At 40.1% G+C, this 13,548-nt stretch overlaps 1 protein-coding gene across 8 annotated transcripts in view; it reads left to right on the top strand.

Annotated features, from left to right (window-relative positions):
* The window catches only part of LOC148101548 (uncharacterized), a 206,784-nt gene that overhangs the window by 121,784 nt on the left and 71,452 nt on the right, over window positions 1–13,548 (top strand). Inside the window, exons 4-6 of one of the 8 annotated variants that reach the window (XM_087846381.1) lie at window positions 6,054–6,650; window positions 6,799–7,082; window positions 7,248–7,485. The exons of 1 other annotated variant lie outside the window; for it this stretch is intronic. In XM_087846381.1, the coding sequence (XP_087702507.1) occupies window positions 6,054–6,650; window positions 6,799–7,082; window positions 7,248–7,485 (1,119 nt within the window). Of the gene's footprint in view, window positions 1–5,025; window positions 5,044–6,053; window positions 6,651–6,798; window positions 7,486–13,548 lie in introns of those variants that run through there. 6 more of the 8 variants (XM_087846404.1, XM_087846397.1, XM_087846390.1 and 3 more) reach the window with 6 other exon arrangements.

The raw sequence follows: 13,548 nt of genomic DNA, 5'->3' as shown, positions 1-13,548 counted from the left end.
GGTCGTAACTATCATGAACGTACACACATGGAAGGAAACTACAGCTGTGACCAGTGTGACAAGAGCTTCAGGAATCTCAGTTCATACTCCAAACACAAACGATCCCACGTTACTAATAAACTGTTTCACTGTTACCAATGTGCCAAAACATTCACCTCATTATCTGCTCTGTGCAAACATCAGCGTGATCACATGTCATGTCATGTCATGATGTGACAATAAAAGTGATTTGATAGCAAATGTTAGATTACTATCAAAACTCACTCTTAGGTTCCTCGCAAGGGCTTTTTCAAAATAAATTCCTAAGGGGCCAAAGTCATAGTGGTCACAGGGACCAAACACTCTGTTTTCTGTTCATTCAAGCTGAGAAGGTTTAAAGCCATCCACGCCTTAACATCCTCCAAACAATCCAGCAATCCCTTCAAAGGACTCACAGATTTATGTTTCAGTGGCAGGTAAATCTGTGAGTTGTCTGCATAACAATGGTGTGGATGCCAGGTTTTTTTAAAAATTAATTGAGCGCATAGAGAGTGTTGTAGCTAAGTCCAGGCCAATATTTTACTCAGTTACATCATGCCATATTTAAGTATTTGTCATAATCTTTAAGTTTCTATTATAATCTTGAACATTTTATGTTATAATGTAATAGTCTGTGCTCCATAAATTAATCCTGCTTTGTTAGTCTGTCGTTGTTGTAAAGTGTTGATAGATGTCGTAAAGGGGGTGTGTATTTGGCCGACATGCGGAGGGGTGTGGGTAAAAGGTTAGGTAAGCAAGCAGGATGTGGAGCAACAGTTTTCTGACCGTCGCTGTTTTAATGTTATTTTTTGTTGTAACATAAAGGGAATGTAAATGGAGCTCCCACCAGAGGCCTTTGTTTTTGTACCTTTCGATTTGTATGGAAAATAAATGGTTTGCCCCTTTTTTCCTTCACCTTGTTTTTGCTACCGGAAGGCATCCAAGCTATTTAACAAGAGCACGAGTCAGAAACTTTACGTCCTGCAGAAATGGCAAAGAAGGACCGAAGGTTGCCGTTAAAGAGAGGATATAAATTGAAAAGAGAACTGTGCCAAGAATGGACCCCTGGGGGACCCCGCAAAAAATTGGGACATGTATCCCCTAATCTAGCAGAAGAACTTTGGTTAGACAGGTAAGATTGAAACCATTCCAATGCTGACAGTTGAAATAGTTTTATTAACTATGGCGAGCCCTCCAGCCTGGCCAGTGGTCCATGACGACTTCAGATATTCACAGCCTGGAGGGACAACTTCCGAAAGCGAGCTTATCTCACCCAAGTTTAGCCAAGTTTCCGTCACCAGAAGAAAATTAAAGCGACGAGTGGTGAAGAAGTCGTTCAAAATAAAAGTTTTATCTTTTTTAGCACCTCGCATTAACCAAAGCCAATCTAGCTAACACAGGGTTGCTGGCCAATTCCAATAGGTGCACCAATTCCAGGGATCGGCCGGAGATGAACAACTTGATATCCGGGGCAAATTTGTTCAGGAGAGCGTAAGAATTAGCTGTCGGTGAAGCAGCCATGCAATTTTTGAATTTTACCAATACATTGCCCCGTTTCCCTCGCCTTCTTTGACATTTCTTCCTGGTGGGATGGCATTGTGGATCGCACCGGAGGAACAGTGGTACAGTCTCGAACACAGGTGGGATATGAAAATCTTCACATCCTTGGGCCAGTCGGGATTGCTCTACAACAGTGGCTCTGATATTTAGTAGCGATTGGAAGTCATAAACCAGAAGTGTACAGACATTTTTGAAGAAAACAGATGTAAACAAAGCTAGCAAAAACAAAGCAGGTAACAGCTGATGGCAAGCGGCACACACAGGTGCCATCAAATATCTATCCCTAAATCCATCTACAATCTGGACACCACAGGTTCTGTACAGCACGAGGGTTAATAAACTGTACCCATATCAATATGATGTGTAAATTGATTTATTCTTGTACCTCCATGCCACAGTGGCTGGATTCTTCACCCCAGTGAAGAGGTGATTGTTATTGCCTGATTTTAATAAATTGAGCCGTTTGCTCTTTGGTACCAAAGCATATCACAAAAAGGTTAATTCAAAAAATCAAAATCAGCTGTATGTTAGCGACAATACATGAAAAATCACAGGACCCACCATACAAGCTAGTTTACGAGCAGTTTTGACAAAGATTATATATATTTTTTTAAAAACCATATGCAAATACCCAAAGCCTAACAACACAACCACTACAAAAATGTAACTTTAATACAACCAGATTTTCATATACTTCCTGTGCATCCTAGCTGTTCCTAGGACTGCGCTCCGATCTCCAATGTTGTTCCTGGGATCTGCTTGAGCCAAATCTACTGATGCCACAGTAGATTTCACATTACACGAAAAGAAGAACAAGAATAGGGAATTTAATTTAAACTTACATACAGTACAGACTTACAATGATCAGTATTATAATTATGTACAAATATATACAGATGCATCAAAGAATACAGCCAGTCAAACCGGGGTAGCATTTGTTGTCCCTGAAAAGGATCAATGGTGGACCGTCAGTACACACTGGAGAAATGCTTCCAGTACTGTCAGCTGTTCAGTGGGTAGAAGACATGTGACCATTACAATCAGGCATTTGTTCAGACTGAAGCTCTTCATTGGACAGTTTATAGTGTAGCCGCTCAGAAAGTAGAGCAGATGTACTAACAGAGGTTCAGCAAACATTTAACAAAATACACATGATGGGACTTATAGTTGGCTTTTTATGGATTCCAGCTCACTATGGAGTCAGAGGAAATGAAACGACAGAGTTGTGAAGAAAGCCACAAAACATGGGTTAACTGACCTGGCTATTAACTTCTGTCAGACAGAGAAAACGAGTATAATAAGGCAAGAAATAAAGGAAACATGACAAAAACAGTGGGAGGAAGAACGGAGGGGACGATGGTTGTATAAAAATTTAAGGAGGGTAGGAGAAATGAGAAGCACAGGAAGGAGTGGGAGAGAGGAGGTGGTCATATCTGGAATAAGATTTGGACATATTGATTTGAACACTACTATTGGTGACTGTCAAACCTTTGAGTCGCTGAGAAGCTGAATAGGGGGATAATGTTGACTCGCCCGCTGTTCAAAACGTAAGTTTACTGAAAAGGGTTCAGAAGTGAAAGTTGTCAGGACTTATTCCAGTTTTTAAAACAGAGTATACATTTAGGGAGGATTTGGGTGTCGACGTTTCACTCCACACCAGTTGGTGGCGGTAATGCACCATTTTGGTGTTTGACAACCGCCAATAAACAATACAAAGAAGAAGAAGTCTGTTCCGGGATCACATGCTGGACACAGTTTACGCAGACGGAGTTACCGTTTCAATCTAAGGAGTAAAATCCTGAATTTGGATGATAAAACAAACTAAACCAACGTTTGGATCGATATCTGCATCGATCTGCCCACCCTTGTCTCCTGGATCGTCGCTGAGATCAGCGTGAACCACGTGGGTCTCTGCTCCCTGATCTGTTTCCTGTGTTTGGAAAGAGTTCCAGCTTCATCACGGAGTTTCTCTCGGTTTGTGGGCTCATCTAAAGGTAAGCACCGAGCTAACTTTACTGTGAGTTCAGTTCATGTTGAGTTTAGCTCCTGAATGAGGTCTTCTGCTGCTCTCCTCGGTGTCTGTTCACAGTTTATTGTGAACACGTTGAGAGAAGAGTGAGAGAGTGTTTGGAGAAAAACACCAACTAATCATTAGCTCAGCATGCTGGGAGAAGTTGGAGCAGAAAAGTCTTTTCATTGTCCCTGCAGCTGTTTTTCTGCCTGCGCCAAACCTCTACAACCTCATTTCTATTTGAAGTGATAACAGGAAATGGATGAGAGCGATCTGCTGCAGTATCAGGGTCACAATAAACTTTATTGTCCAGCTGCTGTGGATGAACACATGAGAGGAAGTGAACTCCTACAAAGTCTCATTTTAATGAGTGTGGCTGCTGTAAAGTGATGCACAGGAAGATGTTAACAAAAACTAATGAAACAGAGATGAAAGTAAACAGTGTTCATATTTGAAAGCACAGAGAATAAAAATATATTGTGGTGGTTAATGAGCAGCTCTTGGTGATTTGGGAGAATCATGTTTTTAATCATGTTGTGGATTGAATGTTGGGTTTTATTTTATTTTATCTACAGAAGTTTTTCCCACCTGTGATCGTTCAGATTGATTTGTTGGGTTGACTTGAATCATGTGAAGGTTTAAAGCTGCACTTCCCCCAAAAAGAATAAAGTATAATCGTGAAGAATGTAAAAATGTCTTCCTGTGTCAAACACAGCTGCAGTCAAAGCAGGAAGGAAAGCACTGATCAAAGCTAATTAATCAATGGCCATGATTACCGTTCACAGTGAGTGAGTCGCTGCAATTACAGCATTTGATCAATGAGCTTTAATCACTGGTTGTTGGGGAATGATGGAGGTGGTGGGACTGGGGGGCTGAAGGTGTGGAAAGTGTGGGGTGGGGGAGTAACAGCTCTGTCCCTGTTTGTTGATGGAGTCTTTAAACTTGTAGTTGCTGTTTTCCAGATTGAAGCAGAGTCGTTAGCTGAAAACTGGTTTTAGAGGTTCATTCAGGACACCTTCTCAGGCTCTTACAGCCTTACCTGTATCATAACAAAGTGTATAAACCCCAATCCACCTGTAACACGGTCCTTCTCCCAAACCTTCAAATAGGACTTTCTGGCCCTGTCATAGTAAAGGGCTGCTTAGAATATTAGAGCCAATGTCACAAAGTTCCTCCTGAAGTATAAGTGAGTGAGAGAGTTTCCTCACTTTGCAGCACAACACGTCTCACAAGATTTCTACAAGCAATCAGAGTGAAATTTGTACTTTGTGTTGTCAGATGAACATATGAGACACTTTGACTCTTCAGTGCAGTGTGGAGCCTAACAAAGATCTGTTTTGTGTCCCAGCTGATCAGCAGGAGGAGAAGAGTCTGACGGAGCAGCAGAGGAACATTTTCAGCCATCTGGACTCAGCTGAGTCACAACAGAGGAAACAATGAGCTCAACACAGAAGGTGAGGAAAATATCACAGTTTCACCAAATAATCAGTCACGTCTAAAACTCTCATACTCCCAACCTGTTATGACTGTGTTGTATTTTATTATGTATTTTTAAATTGTGTTTACAAACATTGTTTGTATTGTTCTTTAATATTATTATTAGTTGTAGTAGTGATATTAATTAAATTTTCAATTCAATTCAGTGTTATTTATACAGCACCAAATCACAACAATAGTTGCCCCAAGGTGCTTATTTTCTTTTCTTTTCTTATTTTCTTTTCTAAATGTACTTGTATATTGTTCACATATTGAAATAAATTACCAATCAATCAATATTTTAATGTGGATCCTACAATAATACATACAGACGAAAAACCCAACAATCATATGACCCCCTATGAGCAAGCACGTTGGTGACAGTGGGAAGGAAAAACTCCCTTTTAACAGGATGAAACCTCCAGCAGAATAACAGAGGGGCCATCTGCAGAGAGCGGTTAGGATAAAAGACATGCTGTGGAAGTACATTATTATTATTATTGTTATTGTTATTATTCTGATTACTATTAATAATATTATTATTATTGGTATTGTTGTTGTTCGAACAGACTTAATATTGGTTTATCACTTCAAAAAACACGTTCAAAACACCACAACGGTAGCCCGATATCAGGCAGTAAACACATTAAGTGTGTATATTTTCCCTTTTTTGAGTTTTTTTGCTCATACAAATTGAAATGCGATTAATATAGATTGAAAATGAATGACATTTAATCGCCTTTAATCAAAACTGAATCCAATGTTTTCTACAGTGAAACATTTGAACAGTCATGAATTATTTTTAACACCAGGTTGGATGTAATGTGTTTCTACTACCAGCAGGTGGTGATAAGAGACCTTTAAGGTGTTTGGTGCCACACTCCACCTTCAGGTTTAAAACTAGTGTTAATGGAGGGAGTTTGAAGGTTGAGTTTGTTCCACGACTGCATTTCACTCACTGCCTCTGTTTGTATCTCTGTCACTGCAGGACCAACATGGAGCGAGAAGTCAGCGCTCTCAGGAGGCCAACAAACCTCACAGAAGAAAGAGAGAGAAAAAACACACCTGTGACGAGTGTGGGAAGGATTTTACTGGGAAGGATTCACTAAAACAGCATCAGTTTATCCACACTGGAGAGAAACCGTTCAGCTGTGACTTGTGTGGAAAGACTTTTTCCTGGAAGGTTTCCCTAAAAAGACACCAAGTCATCCACAGTGGAGTTAAAGAGTACAGCTGTGATCAGTGTGGCAGAGCTTTTAGTCACAGTAGCTACTTACAGAGTCATCTAGTTACCCACTCTGGAATTAAGGCATACAGCTGTGAGATTTGTGGAAAAACTTTCAGCCAGATAGGGAGCCGAAATATACACCTACGCATTCACACTGGACATGATGTGTACTGCTGTGATCAGTGTGGCAGACAGTGTACAACCAACATGCAGTTACAACAACACATGTTGACCCACACTGAGGAACGACCTTATAAATGTGACCTGTGTGAGAAGACTTTTAAATCTCCACGTCACCTGAGACGACACCAACAGATCCACACCAGAAAGAGACTCTACAAGTGCAGCTACTGTGAGGTATGTATTTATATTTTTATTTTTATATGTGTTAACTAAAACAGTAAAATTTAATTGGACGTCTGCAGAGATGCTCTTTATTTCAGGCGACGTTCAGGATAAAAAGTGTTGAAGGACTGACTTACACTGTCTTTGTGTCTTTGTTTAGAAGCAGAGCGACACAGATGGATCCAGTTCTCAACCCTGTCATCACTGTGGTGGTGGGAAAGACTTTTGTTGTGACCTTTGTGGAAAAACTTTCAGTCGACAAGACGCCCTAAAAACACATCAACGTAGACACACTGGAGACAAACTGAAATACTGCAAAGAATGTGGGAGAAGCTTCATCACACCAAGTGAGTTAAAAAAACATGAACTGATTCACAGTGGGGTTAAAAAGCACCTCTGTGATCAGTGTGGGTCATCCTTCACCACTGCAGGTGAGCTTAAATCACACAAACGAGTCCACACAGGAGAGAAACCATTTAAGTGCAGACACTGTGACAAAAGCTTCTCACGTTCAGGTCATTGTAACAGGCATGAACGTACACACATGGAAGGAAACTACAGTTGTGATCAGTGTGACAAGAGCTTCAGGAATCTCAGTTCATACTCCAAACACAAACGATCCCACGTTACTAATAAACTGTTTCACTGTTACCAATGTGCCCAAACATTCACCTCATTATCTGCTCTGTGCAAACATCAGCGTGATCACTCAGGGCTGAAATCACTCCCATCACTGGATCACAGTGAATCTGAAGAGACAGAAAGATCCTCTGGTTTCAGTCTCAGACTTAAAACCCTTGAGATCAGGCTCCACAGAGTTCACATCGAATCTCCTGTAAAGATCTGATGAAAATGTTCCACTGGATGGATGTATAATCTCTTTTTCTGAAGGTTGCTCTCTTCCTGTTTCTGCGAGTGCTGACTGCACAGATGTAATATAGATCCATGTCACTGTTTGGAAGTATCAGTGAACTGCTGATGCTGTAAAGCTGCTGCTCAGTCTGATGGGCTGTTGTGTTGTTGGTGGTGATGCTGGATGAAGTGCTGGTGGACCAGGTGACCTCAGGTTGAGGTAGATCCCGTCTGAGCTGCAGGTGATCCTTTGTCCTACTTGTTGGAGATTAACTTTACAGACTTGAGCTGGAAAAAAAATTAAGAATAAAAAAACCAAAAGAAAAATATATTTCTAAAGAAGTCAGAAAGAGATTTTTCTTTTCTGAAAATTGAATCTGAATCTCAGACCACAGTAAAATATAACATTTGTCTTAGTGTTTTGACAAAGCATTTCTAAATACAGATAATGATTAGTGATGTAACATGTCATGTATTCTTTATGTATTTGAAGTGTTATAAAAATGACTCTGGATCAGTCCTGGTGTCACAGACAGGCCTCGGGGCTTCAAACCTCAGAAAGTCCCTTTGGCTCTCAGCTGAATTCCTCTGACACACTTTAACAACTATAAGTCAAAGGTCAGAGGTCATATGATTTGGGAATGACAATGCTGAATAACCACATCACTGATTAGGTATTGTAGTAACAACTCAGACTATTATAATTTTTTAGTTAATAATACGGGTTCAAGATGTTATTTGTGGTTCAATTTCTTGCGTAGGTTGTAAATGTGGCAGCTTTAGTCTTTCCTCTCTTTTTAAAAAGAGTTTTGTTACCGTCCACGTTTAGGATGATGAACATTTCACTGATGGTGCTGGTGTGGCACTGGTATCTCCCCTCATCCTGAATGTTCACCTCTGTCAGCTGGAGTGAGGCGTTTCCTCTGGAGACCTGATCCTTGGAAAGTGAAGTCCTACTTCTGACTTAATATATGATCGAGCAGTTATATAAACATGAATCTATCCACCGAGCTCCTCCTCGTCTGCTGTGCATCCGTGTTCAGCAGCCTTTCATCTGTATCTCAGGTTTTGTATATTAAATAGTACCTGCTTCTGGGGTTCGACGTGTTTCGGTTGTCTTATTTTACGTATATAATTAAGATGTTGTGAATAAGTATTTCAGTTGTATCCCGTAGTTGTTTGCTTGACATCGAGCTTTATCCAAGGAAAAGATTTAGCCATCCTTATTCAGATTTAGCCATCCTTATATTTTGCTTGTTTTATTTTATTGTATTTTTGCACAACTCTGTTGCTTGTGAAGCTCGCACACAAGAATTTCACTCGCATGTAATGTACCCGTGTACCTGCACATGTGATGTGACAATAAAAGTGATTTGATTTGAAAAACAAAAAAACTGTCTGTCTTTCCTCCAAAATCACACTTGGATAACAGTTGGACTGATTTACCAGGTGGTGATACAAAAAATAAAAGTCTAAGCTATTTAAATCTATAGAACATAATCAACAACAGAGACCAGACCTGAAAGTGTGAAACATACTGTATTTGGCAAAAATATATATACAAAAAAATATAATAAAAAATAATTATATGGATGGGGGTTATGGCGTCCACCTGAACGGCAGCAAGACTTCGAGCTCCGACCTTAACATCCTTTAAGTACGCCTAAACAGCTGTTAAAAGTCAACCTTTTAGTGGCTTCCTCTCCGACCTAAGCTTCTGTCCTGATCTAAACAGCTAGGATGCCAACTAAACATAGGTTTAAATCTAAAACAGCCGGAAAGGATGGATCAGACGACGATGCTAGCAACGAACTTGAAACCAAGAAGATGGAAGGAGCTAGTGCTAGCGCCCAACAGACCGAGGCGAGTGTTTTGGCCGCAATTCAATCGCTGAAAATACACTTCACTGCTCAACTGCAAGAAGTTATAACATCAAACCAAGAAATAAAAGACGCAATTGGAGTGTTTTCAGAGAGGCTTACCTCAGCAGAAACTCGCATTAGCAAAGTTGAAGACGACGTCTCTTCCCTCACAAGTAAAGAGGCTTCCCTTCATAAGAAACTTCAGGAACTTCAGCTAAAAGTGGACGACCTCGAAAACAGAAGCCGGAGATCCAATCTTAGACTCGTCGGATTACCCGAGAATACCGAACAAGGAGAAATCACAATATTTTTGCAAACATGGCTAGTTGACGTTTTGGGACGGGACGCGTTCCAATCCCCACCTATCATTGAGCGAGCACACAGGCTACAAGGCTGAAATACCCCAAATGGCCCACCCCGTGTGATCATCATGAAGTTCTTGAATTATCAAGACAAGATGAGGGTGATGAGAGCGGAACGTCTGAAGGGAAAAATAATACACAACGGACATCACGTGATGTTTTTCCCTGACCTGTCGACGGAGGTCCAGAAACAACGGAAACAATACAACCAACAACAATACAATTTATGTGCATTGTCCGTGAAATGCACATAAATTTCGGACTGATCTTTCCAGCAAAAATGAGGATTTTCCACCATGACAACAGGCTCCTTTTCCACACACCAGCGGAGGTGGAAGATTTCATACGAAGAGTCCGCCAACAAAACGAGGGATAAATTCACGCCCACTCCGAAACACTATCTACATATCTAACATATCTAAAATGTGCAATTCTGATGAACAATTTCAGCTCGGACTGTACAGGTATGATATATATGGCCTTAGATATGTTATATTTAAATCTTTTCATTCAATTTATATTATGTGGCCACTCCTTTAGTTAATACGGTCGGACCTAAGTTTGAAGCTTCGAATCAATAATAGGACACTTTATCAGCTCCTTTTCATGGATCTGATGCATAACCAAGCTGTAATGACTTTGGGGGGGAAGGTTTTGAGATCTACACCGATGGGAGGTCTCTGGGTTGTTTTGTTTTTTTGTTTGTAAGAGTTTGTCTTTAAAGTGTAGTGCTCTTGAAATAATAATTTGTGAGTTCCGACAGGAGAGACGAGATGTAGTCAGGTTTAGGTTACGAAGGGCACAAACTGTATGAGTAGTTATTCAAATATTGAACTAATTTCCTGGAATGTAAGAGGCCTTAGGAAATGCATTAAACTGAAAAGAGTAATGGATAGAATTAAACAATATCACCCAAAGATAGTCTTTATTCAAGAAACACACTTGCGAGTGAAATTGCCCGGATAAGGAGGAGATGGCCAGGTCAGGTTTTCTCTAGCCACTTCTCAACGCATGCTAGAGGAGTGGCAACACTCATTCATAAATCAGTGCCCATGTGTATTAAAAAAAACATCTTAGACCCTGCAGGGAGATTCATCATCCTACAATGCTCCGTGCTGAACCAAGACTTAATTTTAGTTAATTTATATGGCCCCAATATCGACGACTTCACCTTTTATAACAATCTATTCCTCTCTATTGCAGCCCTCCACGGTGAGATAATTGTTGGGGGGGACTTTAACTGTACCCTAGAGCCTGAGCTTGATAGATCATCAGGTTCAGACTCTTCCCATCCAAAATCTAGACGAGCCATACAACACTTTATGTCTGAATTGAATCTTAAAGATATATGGAGATTTAAAAATCCAACAGGGAGAGAATACTCCTGCTATTCAGCCAGTCATAATAGCCGCAGTCGCATAGATTATTTTCTTATTTCAAACTCTCTTATCCCCAGAATTAACAGCTGTTCATATAAAAGTGTGCTTATATCTGACCACTCATTAACTACGCTTAACTTCTCAGTTACAACAGCTCTTAGACGTAATCCTATTTGGCGTTTAAAACCACACTGGGTGCATAATCAAAAATTCTTGGAATATGTAGGCAAAAATATTGATGACTATTTCTACTTTAATAAATCCGAAACTACAGCCTCAGTAAGATGGGAAGCCTTTAAGGTTTTTATTCGTGGGCAGATGATAAGCTACACCAAAAACAAAGCAAATAAAAATTATACTGAGATGTTGGACCTCGAAGGTCAAATAAAAGAAGTGGAACTTGAGATAAACCTAAATGACTCTAAAGAAAAACAACAAAAACTTTTAAGATTGAGAGCAAAATATGATAAATTAACTACTGAGAAAGCCTCAGCAGGACTACTTAGACTGAGACAGACCTACTATGACCAGGGAGAGAAGGCAGGAAAACTTTTGGCATGGCGCATAAAAACGCTACTGAACGAACAAACAATAAATGAAATTAGAACTGCAGACGAAAACATCACAGATCCTCACAGAATAAATGAACTCTTTGAACTCTACTACTCACAATTATATACCTCAATAGGAGATGCGACTCAAGAATCACTAGAATCCTTCTTTGACTCAATAAGCATCCCTTCACTCTCTGAAGAAGCTCGATGCGAATTAGACTCTCAGTTATCTATGAGTGAACTGTCGATTGCAATTGATAAATTAAAAATGGGAAAAACTCCCGGCCCAGATGGAATCCCACTAGACCTTTTCAAAATATTTAAAGACAAATTAGTACGCCCTCTGTACGACATGCTAGTGGAAAGTTATGATTTAAAAGAGCTTCCCCCCTCCTTGCGTAATGCTCTCATAACGGTATTCCCTAAGCCTGGGAAACCACCCACAAAATGTGAATCTTATAGACCAATCTCATTAATAAACTCTGACGCCAAGATAATAAGTAAAGTACTGGCAAACAGACTTGAACGGTACCTTCATCTTCTTGCTGATACTGACCAGAATGGTTTTGTAAAAGGCCGGCAAGCGCAGCATGGTATTCGCAGAGAACTGAATGTACTTTACTCAAATTCAGAACATCCAGACATGGCTCTGCTCTCCTTGGACGCAGAAAAAGCTTTTGATAGGGTCAAACATAACTATCTCTATAAGGTACTGTCTCAATTTGGCTTTGGCAGTTACTTCATGACCTGGGTCAAAATATTATATGATAAACCTATAGCCTCAGTTAGAACTAACAATATCATATCTAGACCATTCTATCTAGGCAGAGGTACACGTCAAGGCTGTCCCCTTTCGCCTCTTCTTTTCGTCCTAGCAATAGAACCATTGGCTATTGCGATAAGGAGCAATCAAAATATCTCTGGCATTAGAACAAATAATATTGAGTCCAAAATTGGATTATTCACGGATGACATTATCTTAATGCTGTCCAAATTAAAGAGCTCAATTCCCCAGCTACTCAAAACAATTAATCTCTTTGGCAATATCTCCGGTTATAAAATTAATGAATCTAAGTTGGCCATCCTCTTCTTTAAACATTCTGAAAGAATTAAACCACCTATTCAAACAATGTTTCAAGTTGCCAGAGACAGTCTTACCTATCTAGGTATAAAAATCACACCAAAAATTAACGATTTGGTACATGCAAATTACACTCCTACTATCAACTCTGTTGTTGACTTAATCAATAGATGGTCTATGCTGCCAATCTCTTTGATTGGACGTGTAAATATTCTCAAGATGAACGTTCTTCCAAAATTTCTATACCTCTTCCAAGTCATTCCTCTCAGCCCTCCAGATGACTTCTTCACAAAGGCAAAAACAATATTCATTAAATTCATTTGGAATAACAGACGAGCCAGACTGCGCCTTTCGCTACTATATCTCCCGTATGACAGGGGAGGTCTGTGTGTTCCAAACCTCAAATGGTACTACTGGGCTGCCCAGCTTTCTGCGGCCTCATGCTGGTTTTCAACAACAACCTTACCCTGGGTAAATCTAGAAAGGACAAGCACTACCCCCTTACCGCTCAGCACTTACCTGTACTCCGCAAAGTATAAAGATCTGATGAAAGATACACCAAACCTCTTTGTTAAAAATACCATCCGTGTCTGGTTCGACGCACTCAAGTTTAAAAATGAAACGCCAGCACTATCCCAATTCTCACCTATCTGGGGCAATAGGGCCTTTAAACCCGGCTGGAAAGATTTGGGCTTTAAAATGTGGGCCGTCAGAGGCCTGTGCAAAGTTGCAGACCTATTTGACAAGGACACCCTACTATGTTTTAATGGCTTGACAGAGAAATTTGGCATTCCAACTAAACACTTTTTCAAATTTCTTC

Source organism: Neolamprologus brichardi, chromosome 9 (genome assembly GCF_056152115.1).
Source record: "Neolamprologus brichardi isolate AB-2024 chromosome 9, ASM5615211v1, whole genome shotgun sequence".
NCBI classification, from domain to species: Eukaryota; Metazoa; Chordata; class Actinopteri; order Cichliformes; family Cichlidae; genus Neolamprologus; species Neolamprologus brichardi.
The sequence above is the reverse complement of the archived record's forward strand: the minus strand, read 5'-3'. Positions and strand labels throughout refer to the sequence as shown.